The 23,259-nt window shown below is 29.6% G+C and overlaps 2 protein-coding genes and 1 long non-coding RNA gene across 5 annotated transcripts; 2 read left to right on the top strand and 1 right to left on the bottom strand.

Annotated features, from left to right (window-relative positions):
- The first annotated feature begins 2,371 nt into the window (after positions 1-2,371).
- Positions 2,372-3,526, top strand: LOC131625503 (putative F-box/LRR-repeat protein 23). The gene is made up of 2 exons (XM_058896356.1): positions 2,372-2,880; positions 2,977-3,526. The coding sequence occupies exons 1-2, from the start codon at positions 2,498-2,500 to the stop codon at positions 3,488-3,490; spliced, it is 897 nt and encodes a 298-aa protein (XP_058752339.1). The 5' UTR covers positions 2,372-2,497; the 3' UTR covers positions 3,491-3,526.
- Positions 3,527-9,689: 6,163 nt separating this feature from the next.
- Positions 9,690-12,214, bottom strand: LOC131625504 (uncharacterized). 3 transcript variants are annotated; one of them, XR_009290873.1, is made up of 6 exons: positions 11,629-12,214; positions 11,118-11,538; positions 10,643-11,037; positions 10,183-10,537; positions 9,857-10,047; positions 9,690-9,767 (listed from the first exon to the last, which is right to left on the bottom strand). It is a non-coding gene; the product is annotated as an uncharacterized LOC131625504 (long non-coding RNA). The 3 variants fall into 3 exon arrangements; XR_009290874.1 differs by having other exon boundaries at positions 9,860-10,047; positions 10,183-11,037; XR_009290872.1 differs by having other exon boundaries at positions 10,183-11,037.
- A 7,488-nt stretch (positions 12,215-19,702) lies between these two features.
- LOC131625506 (putative F-box/LRR-repeat protein 23) lies at positions 19,703-20,700 on the top strand. The gene is made up of 2 exons (XM_058896357.1): positions 19,703-20,046; positions 20,171-20,700. Exons 1-2 carry the CDS (start codon positions 19,703-19,705, stop codon positions 20,682-20,684), a joined length of 858 nt encoding a protein of 285 aa, XP_058752340.1. The 3' UTR covers positions 20,685-20,700.
- The last annotated feature ends 2,559 nt before the right edge of the window (positions 20,701-23,259 follow it).

Genomic DNA, 23,259 nt, shown 5'->3' on the forward strand with positions numbered 1-23,259 from the left:
AAAAAATTATTGCCATTAACCAATAAATAAATAATAATTAAAAAAATCCTATAAGATAGCTGGTTTACATTATATCATAAGGAACATTTTCTAAGCATATACCATTCAAGATGTATGATTCTATATAGGCACTTAGTGACTGCAGTCTGCACAAATCTCTTTCACATTTTCAAAATTGTTTTCCCGATATATATTAACAAACTCGGGGTTAGTTGTTCACCTATACTTAAAGGAATATATATGATATGAAAGCATGAACTAAGCACATGATAATATATTTGTGAAAACATTTCAAAATTTTCTTTCAATGAAGTTGGTATTTCATTTGAAATCAGTTTTGGCATTAAAGTTATTCCAAAACCTTCTCGATAGCAGTTGTAGAGATTGAATCATGGTTATTCTTAACAAATTTAGTGTCAACTGTCACTCGACCAACTAACAATTTATATTGATCTGTAACTTTTATCACACGAATATTTGTTTGACATCATAGTTTGAGAATGATTGTAACTCAAAAGGTGAAATAAACAATAATATTTTTATAGCCTCACATCATTATGAGCAACAACAAATTAAAAAAAATAGTAGAGATTCAAAAAGATCTGCCCTTAAGAATGAACATGAGTGAAATCTTTATGAGTATTAAGTCACTATAGTTCCATCTCAATCTGTCGTTCCCGCTCAGGCATAATCTGCATCAACCGAGTAGCTGAAGAGTTTAGAATTACGTCATAACAGAGTACATGAATAGAATGAAAATTTGAAATCAGACAAAACAATCTATTTCAAACCTATAGTTGTATCTAGTGATGATAACAATAAAAGGATTAATTACCTAGAACAATGGTATAAGAACCCCAAATAATCATGAACTCTGCTAAGCACACAATCTCAGGTTTTTAAATGGAATATGAATTTCCGAGGTATGCTAAGCACACAATTCAACATCATCTCACCTGTAGCTCGCTCCATGGATCCAATAATTAATTTTCAAAATCCACCTTTGAATAGATGATATAAAACAAACCATTTACCTTAAACTTATTTTCAACAAACATCAATTTATAAAACCAGTTTGCTAATATATTAAAAAACCAACAGTTTGCCCCTCACTTTGGATGAATAAAATCCATTTGTAAACTATAATCAACAACCATTGAAATAAAATAAACACAGTAAACATCTGCAATAAGCAATAACCATTTCATTATCAATTGGATTTCAAAGTAAAATTTTAGAAATGGAATAGTTAGAGTATAGGTGTTCCACCACCTGATAGATAAAACAGATCACTGAAGTCTGAAGCTCGATAAAATGGTCTTACTTCTATGTTGATGCATTGATTGCCTAACACAGGAGAACCAACATATTTCAGGTACAAACTAATGTAAAATTCAAATAATATTTCTTGGAGAGCTATGAAGTCGAAGCAAGTAAATACATTGATAGCAGAACATTGAAACCAAGAAAATATTGACAAAAGATGAAAACACGAACATTACTATCAATGAAACCATGAAAACATTAACACTAATTTTAGTAAATAACAGTACAACACAACCATGAAACAGATTTATAAATGCTATGGAGAACCGGTTATGTGAAGATGAAATGAGCATATTTATAATTGCCATGGATAGTTAATAGACACTAAAGATGGGAGAACTTGGGGAAGACAAAGTTGTTTTGATAAAACAAAAAAATTCAACCGGTTTGTGTTGGAAACAATAACAAATATGAAATCTCAGAAGGTTAGTGGTGATTGGTTGAAGGGAAAGGTGAAAGTAATCTCCATGTAGCTTTTAATGTATAAGAAGAAGAGGATTGTTTTGATTGGTTAATAGAAAGGCAAATGATAAGTTATGAAAAAAAATATATTGAAAGGTGAACCGTTTCTTGTATTTTGATCGTGGAAAACATTTACAGAGAAACCAAATTGAATGTGAATTAAACTTAAACAACTTAAAAATAATAATCAAAATATTAATTAATTATACATTAATAATAGTGATAATAATAGAAACATTTCTATAAATAGGAAACATAAATATAGTAAGGGCTCTATTTTTTGACAAATGGCAAACTTGCCAAAATACTCCTTTTGCTTTATTATATTAAATGATTAAATGATGTTTCTTAATGTAAAATGTGTTATGGAGCTTTATATATAAGGAGGCAAGGAGTAGTAATTTTTGAGTAGGGAGTAATCAAAAATGAAATAGAAATACTAACGGGAGCTTGTGTGTTTTAGACTATTAGTGCAATTTCCTAGGTATTAGTAGTATTTTAAATTCAGTTTTGTACTATTCATCCAATTTTTATTGTTATTGGAAACAAAATAGCGTTTATCTTTCAAAATGATTAGGTGCGCCGCTTAGCGTGTAGGTAATTATTACGCATGACGGTAAATCTTTTTCCAAAGTCTATTGGAACTAATGCTTTAATTCTAAAACGTTTCATTTACTGTAACTTTAATTGTAAGCAATTATAAAAGGATATGATTCTGGGAATTTATATGATTCATTCGCTTGCCTATACGAATACTATGGCATCCAGTTCATTTGCTTCAAATGAAACTGATTTTGAGAGTACAGCTGTGCCAAATTGGGTTGAACTTCCAAGAGACATCACAGCAAACATTTTTCAGAGGCTTGGTACTATCGATATTGTGACAAGTGTACGCTATGTTTGTCCTATATGGTGGAACATTTTCAAAGATCCTCTCATGTGGCGCACTATTCGAATGACCAAATTTAGTGATTTTTATGATCAGCCGGTGGAGATTTGTCAGTATGCTATTAAACAAAGTTGTGGTCATTTAGAAAACATTTTCATAGATGACTTTGCCACTGATGATCTCCTTAAATTCATAGCTGAGAAGTACAGTAATTCTTAATACTGATTTTTTTTTTTTTGCTTTGAACACTTCCTTTGTTCATAAAATTTTTTTTTGATATCTTATTCACAATTTTGCAGTGCTAGTAATCTCCGAGGCCTGAGGCTTGTAAATTGCCCTGGAATTTCAAATGAAGTTTTCTGTCAAGCTGTAAAAATACTGCCGCTGCTAGAGAGGCTGAATATTTCACTTTGCAACTTATCGAAGGATTCTCTTGAAGTTGTTGGCCAATATTGCCCTCTTTTGACAGTTCTCATATTTGGGAGATCAGAGTTTCCGTTTGATATTTGTGATGATGATGCGATTGTTATTGCAGAAACAATGGTTGGATTACGTCATCTTAATATTCAAGGAAGTTCGCTCTCTAACGCTGGGTTGTTTGCGATTCTTGCTGGCTGTCCTCATCTTGAGTTTCTTGATATTCGAGGATGTTATAATTTGGATTTGAATGACAGTTTGAAGAAAAAATGCATTGATCAGATAAAAAATTTGCGACTTCCTGAGCCAATAGTTTATGATGACTATGATAATATATATGTGTATACTGTTTGGGACCTTACAATGGATGATGATTGTTATGATCCTAATGATTGATGAAAAATTCAGGCTGTTTTCATTGTTTTTGTTTCCTATATTTGTCTTTTAGGAGTAGTAAACATTGAGTTTTTTGTGTTATCCTGTTGACGATTCAATTGAACTCTTAAATTTTATTTTGTTGCTATAATTATCTCTTATTTTTTTCCTTCTCATTTCTATCTTTAATTTTGTCGTGGGCTACGTTTTTTTTGTTGATTAATGATTCTGATTTTCTTATTGGGGTTTTAATCGAGTGTAGGAGCTTTAAACCACAGTGTTGATGAACAAATGATTCAGCAGAAAGTAGATTGAGAGAGTTTAATGGATGGTGAAATTATATTGCCGTTGATTGGTTGATTAACAATCGAAAATGGTATTTATAAAAATAGAATAGATGAAGAATAATTATTATGTAAATGACTCAATCGATTATGTTTTTATTTTCTGATGATATAAAAGTGGAACCGGTTATAAATTAGTATTCTTTATAATATTCCATCTTTTTAAAATGAGTGTCGTTTAAGGTTTTTGCACACGGATTAAAAAATTAACTAATAATGTAATAAAATTTTACACTTTTACTAAATTAACTTTTTTTTTTCTAAAACGACATTCATTTTAAAATGGAGGAAATAATTAGATTAATAAAACAACTTAATTATGTTTACGAGTGATTATATGGAAGCCGTAAAGATCACTTTATGTTAAAATTTATCTCATCGGGGAAAGGTTAAGTTATTATATTAACTGTAGCACGGATTCGTTAAAATAAATATTTAAAAAAATTTAATGAAAAAATAATATTCTAATTTAATTATTAATTTATGATTTGATAAATAAAAATGAGAATTTAATTTGGTAATTGATTTGCTATGGTATGGATAGGGATGAGAATAGGTTAGACCGGCCTACAGGGGTCTATAACTTAGCCTATTTAAGGTCAGGTCAGACCTATTTGATAAAATGTCATGCTAGATCGAAAAAAAAAAGCCTATGGTAGGCCAAAGGCCAGACTCAGGCCTTGTAAGTTTATCGTAGGCCAAACTCAGGCTTTATAAAACCTAACCTAACCTAGCCTATTCTCACCCCTAGGTATGGATAATACTGAGTTTGCTATATTCTCTAGATAAGGTTCACTATTACTTATTTTGTTGGCTACTCTTTTGGCTAAAATACGTGCCACAACATTTTGCTCACGATTCACATGTCTAAACCTAATCCTCTCAAAACATCTATTATACTACTTCATGTTCTTCGCAATCCCTCTAACGATGCTCCTAGGTATAGTAATTTAGTCCTTCTCCATCAACTCTATGAGGTTCAAGCAGTCTGATTCAAACGCAATCTTCAGGTATCCTTTCTCAATTGCAACTTCCATGGCCATCTGGAGGGCCATCACTTCAGCTTCCAACGGTTGATTCGAGCCTTTCATACACTTAGACAATGATTTGTTGCTCACTCCATCCTTGTCTGTGAAGATAGTACTCGAGCTCTAAATCCTTTCTATTTCAAGACTGGCATCGGAACGACAAAGTCTCCACTCCAATTGAGGCTCTTGAGGTTCAAACCCATGAAACCTTGATTGTATCACCACGTCTGACTTTTTAACCGTTGTTATATACTAATAACTAGTGTCTTACCCGTGCGTTCGCACGGGTACCCGTCGTGTTCGCGCATTGTGGTTGAGGAAAATAAAAGATTATAAGGGAAAATAAATTTTGAGGGGAGAGGTTAATATAATAATAAAAGTTGCTTGAAAAAGAAAAATATTTTGTTAAGAGTTTGGGCCTAGAGGTTAATATAATAACAAAATGTGACATGCATAAACAATACACAACACAAAGTTGATGGTTCAATGCAATAAACATAGTCACATTTACTTTCAACATATTAACATCGTTTCCCGTTAATATTCAATATTTTACCCGTCGTTTTCGCGCATTGTGATTGAGGGAAATAAAAGATTATAGGAAAAATGTTATTTTGTTCAATATAGATATTATTACAGAAGTAAATATCCTAAAAACAAATGTGTAAAATATATAAATTTCTTTTCAATAGGTTGTGCCAAAGTTTGAGATATATTGATTAATAAACATTATTTTCCCCTAAATATTTAATATTTGGACCAGTAACTTCATGTTCTCGTTAATATTCAATATTTGGATCAGTAACTCATGTTCTCGTTAATATTGAATATTTTATTCAGTAATTTCATGTTCCCGTTAATAGTCAATATTTTGATCAGTAACTTCATGTTCTCGATAATATTCATTATTTTGATCTGTATTCCCATTAATATTCCAATTTGTTCCCGTTAATATTTAATATTTTGATCAGTAACTTCATGTTTCCGTTAATATTCATTATTTTAATCAGTAAGTCTGTGTTCCCGTTAATATTAATTATTTTGATCAATAACTTCGTGTTCCCGTTAATATTTCAAATTCAAATTTGTTCCCGTTAATATTCAAAAAAAATTATCAGTAAAAGGTATTAGTAGAAGATTAAATTTGGGTTAAAATTAAAAAAGTTATAAAAATACTAATATTAAAAAATTGAATATTGAAAATAAAAAGGATTTAAGAAAATAAAGTTTATAGGTTGTTTTATTAGTAGTATGCAATAAAAATTGGAAAGATCAATTATTTGACTTAAATTATTAATGTTTTACCAATAGTAGAACAAAATATGACCTGAATAAAAATTGGAAAGATCAATTATTTGACTTAAATTATTAATGTTTTACCAATAGTAGAACAAAATATGACCTGTATAAAGAATTGACCACACAATGTCGATTGTCCAATGCAATAAACTTATTCACATTTACTTTCAACTCACTAACATTGGTTCCCGTTAATATTGAATATTTTAATTAATATCTCCATGTTCCCGTTAATATTCAATAGTTTGATCAATATCTTCATGTTCCGTTTAATATACAATATTTTGATCAATAAATTTATGTTTTCATTAATATTCAATATTTTAATTTGTCACTAAATAAATTTATTATATTTATATTATTTATTGATATTTTAAAATATAAATAGTTTATTAAAATGTATATATTAAATATTTTATATTTTAAGAATAAATTAATAGTATTAAAAATATAAAATTGAGAATTTGTTTTTATTGTTATGTCATAAAGTAACATAAATTATATTTAAATTAATTTTTTTAATCAACGTTCCAAATTATACTTTGTAATGTCTTACAAAAATTATAAAGTTTCATATTCAAATTTTTTTATTATTTAGAATGACCATTCATGAACCATTTAAATATAACTAAATTAAATAATTTAATAATTTGATGATTCATAATTAACAATAATGTAAAAATCTTTTTATAGAATGGAATGTATACATAAAATGTTTCCAAAATTAAAATCTCTTGAAAATATATAAAGGGTTTAATGGATATACATTGACAGTGTAAAACAATTTTACACTGTCATCCAATAAAAAACAACCAATTTGTCGTGTCATTAAATTTTTTTAAAGATTAAAGTGTTATGGAATTGGATACATGGTTGTGATTGGTTGACAGTGTAAAACTATTTTACACTGTCAGTGCATCACCTCTTTTCTCATATATAAAATCATCTTAATTTAATAATTATAAATATAAATAAATTATTACTTTTAATATTTTTTATTAATAAAACTATTATTTTAAAATAAAGATTACTCTAAATACATCAATTAATTTATTTTACATAATTTAAAAAACATAGTATCAATAAATACATTTATTATATTTATATTATTTATTGATATTTTAAAATATAAATAGTTTATTAAAATGTATATATTAAATTTTTTATACTTTAAGAATAAACTAATAGTATTAAAAATGTAAAACTGAGAATTTATTTGTACTATACGTGTTATAAAGTAACATAAATTATATTTAAATTAATTTTTTAATTAATGTTCTAAATTATACTGTTGTAATGTTATTTTATGGTTCAACCATTCCATCGCAGAAAATATATGACCTCTATGCGATCAAATCAATCCAAATACACTCACCATAAATGTAATTAGTGTAAAATGCATTTAGTAAATTATAAATGAGGATGTCCTCTATAAATTTAATCCAAAAGTCAATTTAGTTATTTTTAATCAATTTTAATATAATATTATTTGTTTTTTATTTTATAAATATACTATAAATTATTCTCTTACAAAAATTATAAAGTTTGATATTCAATTTTTTTTATTATTTGTTTTTTATATTATAAAATATGAAATAAGTACTATGATAAAATTCTAGAATTGAAAGTTCATGTTATTGTTACGCATATATAGTATTAAGTATTCATTTCTAAAAACAAAAAAAAAAAGTCAATGAAAATAAAGAATTGGATTTGTACCTTAATATTGAATGAAATAAGATCGAGAAAATTTAACCTTATAATAATTAATGATTTTTTCACAAAAGTATCTCTTAAAAATAAATAATTGTGATTTATTTTAAATTTTTTTTAAACTTTGTTATCTGCAAAAAATAGGAGGTTTTTTTTTTTTTTGCGTACATTATGTAATATACAAAACGCAAATGTAATTTTTTTATAAAATTGATTAAATAATCATGAAAATTCAATGGATTGGTTTTTTTATAAAATTACGAATGATAATGAAATATTAAATAAATATTACAATAAATAATAGAATTGGGTTAATTAGAATTTATGATTCATTTATTATTAATAAATAGGCTAAGTTGTGAAAAAAACAGACTACCATAAAAATAGAATTAGGAGGTTGATATTATTGTTAAGCATATATCTAGGATTCATTTTTAAATACAAAATGAAGACAATGAAAATAACGAACTGAATTTATATCTAAATATTGAATTTGATTCAATCATAATAAATTAGATATATTTTTAATATGTATATTTTTAGATGTTTTGCAAAATTATTTTTATAAATACATTATTATATTAATGAATAAGTTGTTATGTAAGAATTATATAATTTTTTTAGAATTTTTAATTGATAAAATATCTAGAAATAGTAATAAGAAAAAAAATAATAGTGTTATATTTCCTACTTTCTATGTGTTAGTTAACAATTTTTATTATTTTTTAATATTTTTATTTAATTAGTCTAGGTTACACATGATATATTAATAGAATTAATTAATTTTTTATTTGTAAGTTTTCTTTTATACACATATGTAATATAAGTAAATTAAAAGGTTGAAACATAATTATATATGTAATTTTGTTTATGAGTATTATTTATTTATTTTATATATTGTTTGCTATGTATTAGTGGTGCTTAGCTTGAGTAATACTAATAATGAGGTTGCATTTTAAAAAGAAAAAAAAATTCTATATTTTTTTAGGCTACGATTGTTTACAATTTAATTGGATTTAAAATAATTGATTAAATTTTGAATAAAGAAATATTGGATTACTCATTAATAAATATGAATAAATAAAATAGTAAATAGTTAGTGTGATAGAGTGATGGATAATAGTGTGCATGAAAAATAATAATAAATTAGAATAAATACTATTAAAGTGAAAATTAATATTGCATCAACAAAAATAATGAACAATAAATTACATAATTATAAATTGAATGAGTCAATTAATTTCATATATTAATAATTTGTTTTAAATTTGAAATAATATGAAACATATTGTATGTAGAAATATGGTCCAAATTGACCATCATCATGGATAAAAACACACTTATATGTAATCATATATTATTAATTATTATTATTAATTTATGAGAGATGGAGAAAACAATCCGTAAGAAACTTTCAAACCTATTAATTAATTTAGTAATAAATGGTTCCTTGTATTCGGGACGTAACCGACTTGCATATATTATTAATTTTTTTTTTGATAAAAAAAAAAGGATTTTTCATTCAATACTATGGCAGACCCGAAATCATTCCATGTTACCTATAGCTTTAAACAGTATTTTGGAGGAATCGAAAGTGAGGTTTTGACTGCTATAGTTCTTACTGAGCTGGAACATTTTTGGCCTACTGCATTGGATTTATGAAATATATATATATATATATATATATATATATATATATATATATATATATATATATATATATATATATATATATATATATATATATATATATATATATATATAGCATCATACAACACAATTTAAGAACCATTCCAATTATGATAAAGACCACCCTAAGTGATAAAGACCAACCTAAGCCACGAAATACATCTACCCTTGTGCATCCTTCAGTGTCTTTCCTTGTTCAGTGGTCACATTAAAAGCAAGTTTATCCTAAAACAAATACAAAGTCAAAAGATAATAAAAAATTACTAACAGTAAGCATGACAAAAAATGGTGTCTATATTCACAAAAGAATGCACCACGTTGTCTAATGTCGTAAGATGCTCATCGTATCTCTGCAAATGAGCTCCTGGAGCTTTAACATAACACGTTGACGTGTCGTAACCGGAGTGTTACGTCATGCTAGAAATGCCTTTTTTGCAGTAGATACAACATGTTTAAATTCTTCAACTATAGTCAACAGAATTTGTGAATCAACTTCTTGTGTTGCCTATGAACAGATTAGAGAAACATTAGAAGTCTGCATTTCTCAAAACTACTAACAAACAAAAATGTACACAACTAACAATTTCTCTAACTGTCAAATAACAACCTAACAATTTCTAGTCTTAACATTTAGACTAACCATTTCTTTGACTAACATAACAGTTCCATGTTCAGCCCTGCACATTCATACAAACGAACTCAGTCCCTATCAGTTTTTAAAAGCCCATCCAAACAGCTTTGAAAAAGCTTATGGACATAATTTGTTTGTAAAAGCTCATCCAAACAATTTCACGCGTGCTTATTTTAGTAGATAAGTTCAAATAGTTCAAATAGTTAAATTTGAAATACCTTGCAACATTTTAGAGAAACACTTATCTTTCGATGGTGGCGTCGACATAGTTCCAGCATTGTGATTCGGATTTGCAGTAGCGAATTTCAACGAAAGCCCTCTTCGTTCCTCGAAATTACTTTTTGCAAAATTTCGGTTCTGCAATCTTGAATTTTGACATCCAGGGCAATGATCACTTTTCAGAACACTTTTAGATAAGTCAGCAGTAACAATATCTATAGCAGTATTTTGATTATTACTATAAAAAAACCTTATCTTAAAGAGTCTTCATTGCATACAAAAGATAAACCAGCATCTGCAGCACTATTTTGATTATTACTATAATACAACCTTATCTTCTGAGTCTTGGTGAATACAAACTTCTCAAAAGTTTCCTTTTCACTATTAGTTGGCCAATCATCTGAGAAATACTTAACCGCAATGCTGGTTCGGAAGCAAGACGATTCGGCCATCGCTTTCAGCTAGCCACCAGAACATGTTAGCACATGTTACAATGTCAGAGTAGGCTAATTGTAATTTTTAAATGAAAAACTGCGACAATAGAGAATCCTAACTCAAAAAGTAAAGCTAATTGTAAAACACGTATAAAAACTTACTTGAGACACGAATTTATATATCGATTCCCTTTAGTTGCTGCATCAAGCACTGAAAACAAACCACAAACAGATCATGATTATTATTATTATTATGAGCGTTATATTTGAGAAAAAAAGGGGAATGAGTACCGGATTCTTGAAGATGACCGGCGGCGTCGGTGAAGCATTGAATATGATGTAGTGAGGTGTCGGTGGATTGAGAGAGGGACAATCGGAGTGCTTCGAAGACGGAGGTGAAGCTCTGAACGCCAGAACATAAGGCACCACCTTAAAATTAGATACAGTATAAGTATGCCCTAATAAACATTTTTTGGTGAACACCGACACATGCGGTGCTGGAACAACAGCATGAATATCATCTCCCTGCGCCAGAAACCAAAAAATGATTCAAACTATACAAACATAGGTAAATGATACCCAAATCAAAACGAACAGCCACCTGAAATTCAAAGCATAAACAAAATCAAAATACTAAAAAGAACCGATCAATCTCTCTCATTGCCATCCTTTCTTTTTTATGGCCAAGCAAACTTGTGCTTCATCATCGAACCTGCATAACCCACATCAAACTTAGGTCACAGCTTATCGAAACAGAATTTAACAAATCATACAAAGTAATAACAAATATATAAAACTGAACCTCTTTTAGAGTATTAATCTCCGTCCACCACAACCAACACCGACGCATCATCAGAAACTGTATCGGCGATGGATCTTTCCTCTTCCGCGTGAGCCAACACCATGAAACCTGAAACTTTGAAAACTAAATCAAAATCAAAGTTGAAAGAGAGAAAAGACGAATAAATCAGAAGCCCAATGAAAGATAAATGGTTGTCTGAAACCGCTGTAGAAGAAGAAGATTGGAACGTGGATGGGCGTATATTGATCAACAAAAAGTGTAGCAGTTTAGATCGTGGATGGGTAGAGAATTAAAGTATCTGTAACTGTAACAGAGAAAGTTTAACGAATCCATGTTACAGAGAAATTAGAAACTATTTGGAAGAGAAAGGGTTTTGTGAAACCGCTGTAGAAGAAGATTGGAAGGGGGGAGATGGAAATTTCGTAACCGTGAAAGAGGATGGGGTTTAAGGGTAGTTATGATGATAGTGGAAATTGAAAAACAGGAGAATGTAACTGTCGAATCATAGTGGAAGAAGAAGTTAATTTTGAGGATGCTGATGTGGATCAACCATAGAAGAGTTGCTGATGTGGATAGCCTAAGAAAGTCCCAAATGGTAGACTTTTCTTATATGATAGATGTTTAATCAAAAAGAAATTGTAGCTCCTTAGTTTAGAGATGTCACCACGGTGTAGGGCTGAACCGATGTGAGCATGGCGTTGTTGTATGCGCGTTTTATAGTAGTGACCGCATGCGAATTAAGAACCCGACAGCACTGCATAAGTGTTTTTTACTAAGAAGTCGTTGTCATGATGCCACCACGTGAAATCGTTGTTCTGGTCATGCTTCGACTGAATCATTAGCAAAGCGTAGGGAACCTAACTCTAATAAAAGTATATATAACTCAAGAATCTCAATAGAATAATGAGAGAATACCAAATCAAACTTTCTTAAGCATATTATCACAAAACCTTTATGAGGGTTCTTCCCCTTTGACTCCTAAAAGAGACATCCCTTTCAACCAATGAGACACAGAACGAAGGAACCCAACTCTATCTCCCAAGATATAAGAAACCAATGTAATTCCTTATTTAGTGAACAAAACATCACACCAGATGTCCGAAGCACTGGAAAATAGCCGCCATCACCTCCACTTACCTAAAAAAAATCCTAATTAACCACCCAAAAATCGCAAACGTCAAGACCCAAAACCTCTTGAGCTTGCATACATCAGACTTCTTGATCCAAGCAATCTTAGACCCCCGTCTTACTCCGCCCCCAATGCGATCTCCTTTGGATTTTCAAAATGTTCTTCAAACATTGACAGGCATCTTTAAAAAAGAAAAAAAAGCAAATATTATTGGCATTAAGAATAGAACTAAGAAGGATCACTCTTCATCCTAGGGACACTTACATTTGCCTCCACTAATGTAGTTTCTTAATGATGAAACTAACTATCGTTTCCCCACTTAGATGACATTCGGGGGTCGCCCCCACCTGAAAATTAAGATACTTGAGAGAGACTCTTGCTAGGTCTAAGAAAGCAAGGTCATAACTCACCCTAATGAGAGTACTATTGGCTAAATTAACTCCACTAGGTCACATAAATGACCTTAGGCAGCATTTTTTTTACCTTAGGAAGCACTTTTAAGCGTTGTCTATTCTAGCGAATATAGGTATAAACAACGCTTTTTTTAATGTAAAAGCGCTGGCTTAAGTGCGCTTAAGCCGCACTTTTTGTTAAAAGTGTTGGCTTAAGTGCCCTTTAGATTGCGTTTCGTGCTAAAAGTGATGGCTTAATTACACTTTAGGTAGCGCTTTCTGTTAAAAGCGATGAATTAGGCGCACTTTAGGCAGCATTTTCTATTAAAAGTGATGGCTTAAGTATACTCTACATTACGCTTTAAGTTTAAAAACGTTGGCGTAAATCCTCTTTAGGCAGCACTTTTCGATAAAAGCATTGGCAGTAACTATTATTTGACATATATGTATTCACTCCAATCCTCATTAATTTCCTTCAATTTATCTTCCGAGTAAGTAAAACACTTGAAGTCGTCAAAGTACTGCATAATATAACATAATATAATTGAGTTAAAATTAATTAGATAATAAATCAAAATAATAACTGAATTATAAATTCATACCGTCTTTAGAATATGGTATTCACTATGTACTATAATCCGTGTAATGTTATTCGATTTAGTCTTTGATACTCGAGCTTCTATTTGATAGTGTTCCATTGTTTTGTATACTGAAACATTCCCATTGACAATTAAGAGAATCACTATAACCTCTCTCTTGTCTCAAATTGAAGAAAATGCCACAATGCTTCATACATCCATTCTATTGAATTGGGTAAAATGAAATTTAGTTATTGAATTTGATCAAAAACCACCAATTTAATAGTAAATACTAAAATTTCACATCTCTCTTTGCACTGCATGTTTCAATTCTTCCATACAATTCTTACATTCAATATATATATATAATTTTAAAATTATATACTTTGTTAACATGGATAAATCTTAACAACTATTAAGAATTGATTTCTAGACTCATTATGGTTTTTGTAACCAAACATAAACTTCACTAAAAACCCACAAAATAAAAAATTAAACCCTAAATAATCAAATTAAAAGTATTTCATTGTAGGCACAAAGAAAAAGAAACAAAATTTTTCATTGCAAACACAAAGAAAAACAATAAAAAAAATTCACAAAATTTAAATAATACAAAAAAAAAACATAAAACCTACAAAATAAAAGAGAAGAAATGATAAATTATGAAAATAGTGAAAAAGAAGGGAAAGAAAATAACTTAAATAATTGATTTGAAAGATTTTTTTTTAAATATTTTTAAAATTATTTTTAAAATAGTTATGAACTATTAAATAAGAGATTAATAGCATGAAATGTAGTTGAGTGGTTGAGAAGTTTGTGAATATCTTTAAAAGTAGAGGTTCGATCTCCTATTATAGTATTTTTTTGGAATTTTGTGCATATATATATATATATATATATATATATATATATATCAAATTACACTCGAAGAGTTACACCATGAGTTACACTCGCTTAATAACTTCACATTGAATAAATATATTTTAAAATCAACCATTAGATTGAAACGTACTATCATATAGATCATACCTATAAATTTTGAGACTAATCTATAATGATTTGCTATACCATCAAGATATTCAAAGATTAGCTTCAAAATGAAATTCCATATAACGTTAACTTTGATGTAATTCAATAAAATAGTAAATCATTATAGATTGATCTCAAACTTTATAGTTATGATCGATATGATATTATGTTTCAATCCAACGGTTGATTTTAAAAAATATTTATTTGAAATGAAGTTATGAGCGAGTGTAACTTGTGGTGTAACTCTTCGGTTGTAATTTTATCTCTCCTTATATATATATATATATATATATATATATATATATATATATATATATATATATATATATATATATATATATATATAAACCATCCAAAAAGCCAAGTATCAGGGGTTCGATTCTCACATATGTTAACTTTTTCGGAAATTTTAGTTAGCTAAAACTTTAAAGATTCTATGTGTACATTAGACAATGTTTTTTATTTACTTACGGGTGCTTCTTAACGTACTACTTAAGGCGACATTTTTAATTATTAATAAGTGTGTCATAATGTAGTACTTAAGGCAGCGCTTTTAATTATTAATAAGCGTTGCCTAATGTACTACTTAAGACATCGTGTTGATTTACTAATAAGCACTGCCTAATGTACTACTTAAGACAATATTTTTATTTATTAATAAGCGTTTCCTAACGTTGATTTTTTTGAAAATTTCAATGATTTTATGTGTACATTATACAACACTTTTTGTATATTTATGGGCGCTTCCTAATGAACCACTTAAGGCAGCACTTTTATTTATTTATAAGTGATGCCTAATGTACTATTAAAGACAACACTTTTTTTTTTTTAAATAAGTGCTGCCTAATGTACTACTTAAGGCAACACTTTAATTTATTTATTAATAAGTGTTGTCTAAAGTAAAAACGTTGTCTAATATATTATTTTTAAAAATTATTATTTTTTATTTAACATACAACAACGCTTATATTACAAAGCGTAACCTATGTGGATAACTTATTCCAACGCTTATTACCAAAAAGCGTTATCTAATGTACTCTTTTAGTTTTTAGCAACTTTTTTATATAAAAATAACACTAGTAGAAAGGGTGTTGCATAAACTCTATTTTGGCGTAGTGCCTGCAGGCCTAAGGCCAACTCAAATCCTCAAAGAATAACCTTGATAGACCATACATTCTTAATGGAAGCATCTTCCAAATACTTGATTCATCTACATACTAAATGTGAAGACAAGCTTCCAACATGTTTTGATGAATACAAGATCAACATAACCTAATGTATTTACTATAAATTCCTAATTATTAAGAATTGTTTGGTACTAGGAGGGATCTATAAGAATATGGATTATTTCTTCTTGTAGAAGTTTTTGCTTATTTTCCAAGGATTGTTGGATATAAGTGTATAAAATCACAGGAGGATTTTTCTTGGTGATTTTGTTAGAGTATTGTATAGGAAGACTAGGAGAGTCTTGTTCACCCCCTCTTAGATGTTTTGAATGATGTCAAAATTAGGAATATGCATTATTTGTGCATTGGACCTTATCTCTCTATGTCTAGGTTTCAATTTCATTATAGGATACTTATAGAACAAGTCATAAGCATTTAGACAAGTAAAAAATGTCAAATATATCAACTTTCATGAAAACCTATGTTTGGAGTCGACTCATCCGTGTTAGGAGCCGACTCCCTCTAAAGCATGTTGAAAAGATTTGTTTTTGTTAAAAATGGATCGACACATATGGCCTTTAGAGTCGACACACAACACTAAGTCGACTCCCTCGAGTTTAGTGTTGATTCCCACTAAAAGAAGTTTTGTAACAAAGTATCTGTCCATAATGAGTCGACACACAGATGCTATGAGTCATCACACAACACGAATGAGTCGACTTCTTAGTGTTGTGGGTTGACTCCTTCTGCAGCATATATCAATAAAAAATAAATCATCAACAACATCTCACTTTTATCAACGACAATACAACTTAAACAAAATACAACATATAACAGTAAAAGCTAAATCAACAACAACATACAATTTTTATCAATATAATACAAATTTTTTCAGTAATATATCAACAAAAGCTAAATCATCAACAACATCTAATTTTTGTCAACAACAACACACCTTAAACAAAATATAGCATATAACAATATAAGCTAAATTAACAGCAACCCACAACTTTTATCAACAACAACATACAACATATATCAACAATAACTAAATTAACAACAACATACAACTCTTTATCAATAACAACATACTTTCACAACAAAATACCTTAAACAACATATAACATATATAAAAAATAACTTAATCATCAACAACATACAACTTTTATCAACAACAACATAGCTTAAACAACATTCAGCATATATCAACAATAACTAAGTCATAAACAACATACAACTTTTATCAACAAAAACAACATATAATAATAAAAGAAAAATTAAAGATAAACTAAATCATGGAAAAATCATACATACCTGAAATGTAAAGTTGAAGGGGGAGAAATAATTTTCTTAACACATTTACTTGATCATTTACTTGATCCATAAAAGATGAAGAGTATATTTGAATTATTTAAACAATCTTATCAAGAAAAGTATGGAAAAGCTCATATATAATAAATTCTTTCGTTACTAAGCTTATGTTTGAATTAATGGAACATAAAGGGGCAGAGTGGAATGAAACATAAAGGGGCAGAGTGGAATGAAACATAACGGAGCGGAGCGGAACAAAACATGGATCTCAATCCATTGTGAGGTTATTTTATTTAGGGTTAAATATGTTTTTCGTTCTTATAAATATATTAAATTTTGTTTTTAGTCTCTATTAAAAAAATGATATATATTGATCCCTACAAAAATTTTATGTAAAATTTTGGTCTCTGCTATTTTCTAAAATTTTGAAAATTATTTTACTACCCTTTAACTTATAAATTTTTTAATAATTTTTTTCATATATGTTTAGAATATTGTAAAATATTTATTTAACAAATTTTAGAATTTTTTAAAGTTAGAAAAATTAAATATGATTTTTTTTTTAATTTCAAAAGAAAATGATAAAAATAATGAAAATCTCGACTTAGAGATCAAATTTCAAGTTCCTTTTGTTTCAAGAAACTTTTTATAACATTCTAAGCATGTCTACGAAAAAATCATTCAAAAATACACATTAATTTAACAGCAGAGACTAAAACTACGTGCATAATTATTTTCTAGAGATCAAAACATGCCATTTTTTATAGGGACCAAATCAAAAATTGGTAATTTATAGGGACCAAAAACATAATTAACCCTTTTATTTAAAATGTCTCATTCCATCACATACACCACAATTTGGATGAAATAAAAAATGAAGAATTGGATGGAATGGATTTCATCATGTTCAATTCCATTACATTCATTATTTGTAAATCAAAACAATAAAATCTTATTAATTATGAGAATTTCTTTATACTCCTTCTAGGGGTGAAATAAAACTTTAAAAACTCCAAAATATCCTTTGGAGATGCATACTCGAACACACCATAAAAGTTGTTGTTTTGGATATGCATCTCCGAAAACACCCTTAATGCGTGAGAAAGGTTTCCGATTTGCATCTCTGAAACCCTAGACAGTGATTTTTTTTTTAAAATCATCAATGTTTTAATACATAATTAGATTAAAACGATAATAAAAAAGCAAACTGAAAATGGTAAGAAATAAAAAAAACGAAGGTATGTTACATCCCCGTAGTTGGCACTTTTGACCATAAAAATGGACGTGGCAACCATGAACATGAAGTAACACCTTAATACACACTGACTGTGATAGTGAACAAAGAAGATATCACCCTCAGTTTCGGAATCAGTTGTCGCATCAAGGTTGTCGTGATAAAGGTCCTTCAAGAATGCTCCTTCCACTTTCTCCTGCGATACCTGCCTGCGTCCTCGAACCATCATAGATTGCTCAGCTCTCCGACGCCGAGCGGAAGCTGTTTGGCTTGGCTTGTGGAGTCTCATTATGTTCAAGTTCTCAGCCATTTTTTGGAAAATAATAATTAGTACTCAAAGAGAATGAACAAGAACAAAAGGTTTGAAAACAAAACCCATGAATAATTTTGAAAGTTCATATCTGAAACTCCTTAGAGGTGTTTTCGAATATGCACTTCCGAAAACTCCTCCGACTGCCATTTTTGAAGCTTCAACCTAAATTGCCAAAAAATGCAAGTTTTACACCAAACAACCACATTTTACAAGTTATACTTCAACATATATAAATTAAATTATTATAAACTTATTATACACATGCAAAGTAGAACAAGGGATTCATAGAAACTTACTCAAATTTGGAGCTTTGAGAGTTGTTAAAATTTGTTGAAATAAGAAATTGAAATAAGTTGCAATTAGTGGAAATGAATATAAATTAGTTGAAATGAACTTTGAAAGTAGATATTTTGAGGTTTTGGAACGTTTGAGTGTTTGAGTTTAAAATTAAAACAGAATAAGGGATTCTGTCGTGGGTTTGCTGTATATATCTTAATTTGGAGGTGTATCTCCGAAAAGTTTAAAAACTTAAAAAAATAAGTTGTTTGGAGATGCATCTCCGAAATACTTCTGATCTTGACAAAAAAGTGTTTCTCACATGCATCTCCGAAAATACCCTTTAAATCCTATACCACCCATCAAAACATAGTCTAATGAACCTTGAAATCATAGGTCACAAAATTTAAAAGCCTAGCATCTTTGATTGTTATGGAAAACCGAACTGCTTTTATTCTTATCCTTTGGCGTTTCTTTTTCAAAACGGTTGGGGTGCTTCTCATGTGACAATAATCATTTTACAAAGTTTTTTGAAAACTACTCCAATAGTACAAATTACTAAAACGTTTAGGTTTCAATGTAATTGTCTATAAAAGGTTATATTTGGGAATCATTTTATACGACCCTTCGCTTTGCTTACATGAATATGGCCTCTTGTTCTATTAATTCAAAGGAAAAAGAATGTGGTGCCAAACCCTTGCCAAATTGGCTTGAACTTCCGAGAAAAATCACAATAAACATCTTACAGAGAATTGATACCATTGACATTGTGAAAAGTGTATGTCAAGTTTGTCCTCTTTGGTGGAACATTTGTAAGGATCCTTCTCTGTGGAAAACTATTCATATGACCAGCTTCACCTGTGAACTACTTTTTCATAATGATCTGGTGAAGATTTGCCATTATGCTGTTGAAAGAAGTTGCGGTCATCTTGAAGATGTTGATATTGAATATTTTTGTACCAATGAACTCCTTGAATGCATAACTGAGAAGTAATTATTTATATTATTTTACTTTCTTTTTTTTCATTCAATTGTTAGTTTTTTAAGATCTTATTGCTGAATAATATTCTATATATGTACAATTTTTAATGGTTTTTTTGTTCAAATTTGTAAGTGGTGAAAACCTACTACGCCTGCGGCTTTTGGATTGCCAGCTAATTTCAGATAAAGGATTCAGCGCTGCTGTGAGAAAGCTTCCGCAGTTAGAGGAAGTGGACATTTCATTTTGCAACCTAGTGAAGGAATCTCTTGAAGTTCTCGGTCGATCTTGCCCTCTTTTGAAATCTTTCAAATATGTGACAAGAGGGATTGATTACTTTGGGTATTATGATGATGATAATGCAGAGGCATTTGCCATTGCTGAAACGATGTCTGGTTTACGTCATCTTAATATCAGAGGAAACCTAATCCGTGATGCAGGGTTGGTTGCAATTCTTGATGGATGTCCTCTTCTTGAGTCTCTTAACATTGCAGAGTGTGGTAATCTTCGTTTGAGTGAAAGTTTGTGGAAGAGGTGCCGTGAGCAGATAAAAAATGTGCGGCAGTGGACTCCTTTTAATGAAGAAGGTCATCTTCCTTATCAAGAGGTTTTATTAAGGACTATATTACGATCTTGTGATTTATTCTGAAATTGGTGAACTTATCGATGAGTGAAAATCAAACATATTATCATCTGTGTTGAAGGCAGTTGAAAACATGTGATGTGGTTGTGGTCTATAAATTAGAATGATTATCTATGTATTAATTTATTGATGAATGGTTATGAATTTATGATCCTGAATATTTATGATCTTGACATATTTAACATTTGAAATTGGAAGTAAACCTGCCTATTTAAATGTTTGCTTTCATAGAAATCTTAACGTTTGAATTAACACATGTTCATAATGAAGTTCTTCTTGTGTTAAAATATGTTTTCATAAGGAGATGAGGAGTATAACTCACATTATCTCTTTTGTAAGAATATATATAAATAAAAGATATCAGGGTCAATATAAACTTTTAAAGATATCAGGCTCTCTTTTATTAGAATGAATGGATCTTCGCCAACCACCTATCGTTCTAGAAATCCGTTTTACTTTAGTTATACCTACAAGAAGAAAGTCTTCCCACTAAATTGAATCACTTCTTCTAATAACAGAATTGTTACAGTTTAGGGCTTTGTGAAGTAACAAACTGTATTTAAAATTTACCAACTCAAACCAAAGAGCATTATGATCAGTAAGAAAATTTACTCAAAAAGCATAAATTAAAGACTCCAAATCTTTCACACCTAGACCATCTTTAATCTTTGGTAAGAAAATTTAATTCCGAACGAACCCAACAAATCTTGTTTGAGTCGGGGCAACCTCCCCACCAAAACTGACTATAAGGACATTTATGCTCCCGTAACTTATCTTGAAGAGATAGGACTCCTTTTTACATTTTTCTACTTCTTGAATTTTAGATCCTACAACTTGGTATGAACAACTTAGTGCATTTTTAATAAAACAAGGATTTAATTGTGGTAAAGTAGATACTACTTTATTTATTAGACGAAAAGTTAAGCATATTCTTTTAGTTCAAATTTACATGGATGTGTCATACCCCAAAATTTGCCCGATCAAGTTCGCGTCTGTTAATTTATTGAGTGTGTTAAAATTAAGGGTTGCGGGGTTTAATATATCTATTGTTGAACCTGATCTCTTATGAAACTCTTTTTAAACGGAGGTGTGCAATTAACAGATATTTAGGGCCCAACTGTTGGCCCATATATCTCATTCTAAGGATTTCTTCTTCACCATTTTTTATTCTACTACACTTATTTACTCATTTTTATGCATGTTTATATTTTACTAACTAATATTATTTAATTATTTGTTATTATAGAACCATTAACCTTTTTTATTATTAATTAATTAGGAATTAATATACATTAGGAATTAATATACATTAGTTATAAGTTTGTTAATAATATTATTATTGTTATTAGGACCATTTTTAGTCTTTTTATGATTATTAAGTTAATTGGGCAATAGGCCCATTAGATGTAAAAAAACCCTAATTTGACTAATATAAATAGAAAATTTTGTAGACAATTATGGGGGGCCAATTTTTCTAATCCTAATTTCTGTTACGCTGTCTATTCTTGTATATACTAACAACTTTCACAAAAAAAGACCTTCATCCGCATAACCCATGTTTCTACCAATTTTTTTGGTTTACAGACAAATCTCTTTTTCTCTTTTTTTGATATAGTTTCCACACCTTCAAAAATTCTATCACTCAAACCATCACAAAACTTTCAAACAACAAAAATAAACTCAAAGCCGTCCATCCCGGTGACTTCGATGAATCAACGTCTGTAGCCAAAAAGAAACAAACAACAACAGCATCCTCATTGTGTGACCATACAGATCGCAACATCCACGCGAACAACTGCACGACGGCGCCGAAAGTTCTCCGCCCACGCACACAGACAGATCCCATTGTTCACGTTTTTGTCTCAAAATTTTGAGTCGAATTCGATCATACGTACATCACAAATCGATTTCGGATATAGGATTGTGTTTAGAATCTTGTTTAAAACATCCCTGGACCGTTTAATTTGAGCTTTCTTGCAGGTTTTGTGAATCACCATCGCTAGGTTTCACATATTATGAAATTGGGATTCGTTCATAGGAATAAAATTAGTCCTAACCAAGGGTACCAATGGATTCATGGTGGATTTTCGGTTTAAATCGTATATTTACTTGTGATTTATGTTCAGGTTCTATGGAATGGAGATGCTGCAGGTAATAGCCATGGTTTTGTTCGCACACAGCCGCAACGAAGAAGATACAGTCCGCGCGGGTTTCATCTTAAAATTTAGTTCGCGTTTCTTTTTATATATAATAATTTGGGTTCGAATCCCACCCAAGGTTTTATTTTCTAATCAAATTATTCTTTGAAATCCAGTACGCGCACGCACGTCAGGGCCTGCTATGCACCCGCGCTCTCCATCGCTGGATCCTCACATGGGCAGATCTGAAGGTATGACAGAAGAAGCTCACCATAGGCACAAAGGGGCGCACCACACAGGATCTTGCCACCAGGTTTTTTTGTATTTTTTTTCTTATTTATTCTTTTGTTTTTATTAGTTAGATTAAGTGATAATTGTTTACATTTGATTTAATTAATTTATTTAATTTAGGTTTTAAAATGATAAAAAAAATTAGGATTAAA

The sequence above is a fragment of the Vicia villosa genome, unplaced genomic scaffold (genome assembly GCF_029867415.1).
Source record: "Vicia villosa cultivar HV-30 ecotype Madison, WI unplaced genomic scaffold, Vvil1.0 ctg.000218F_1_1, whole genome shotgun sequence".
Taxonomy (NCBI): domain Eukaryota; kingdom Viridiplantae; phylum Streptophyta; class Magnoliopsida; order Fabales; family Fabaceae; genus Vicia; species Vicia villosa.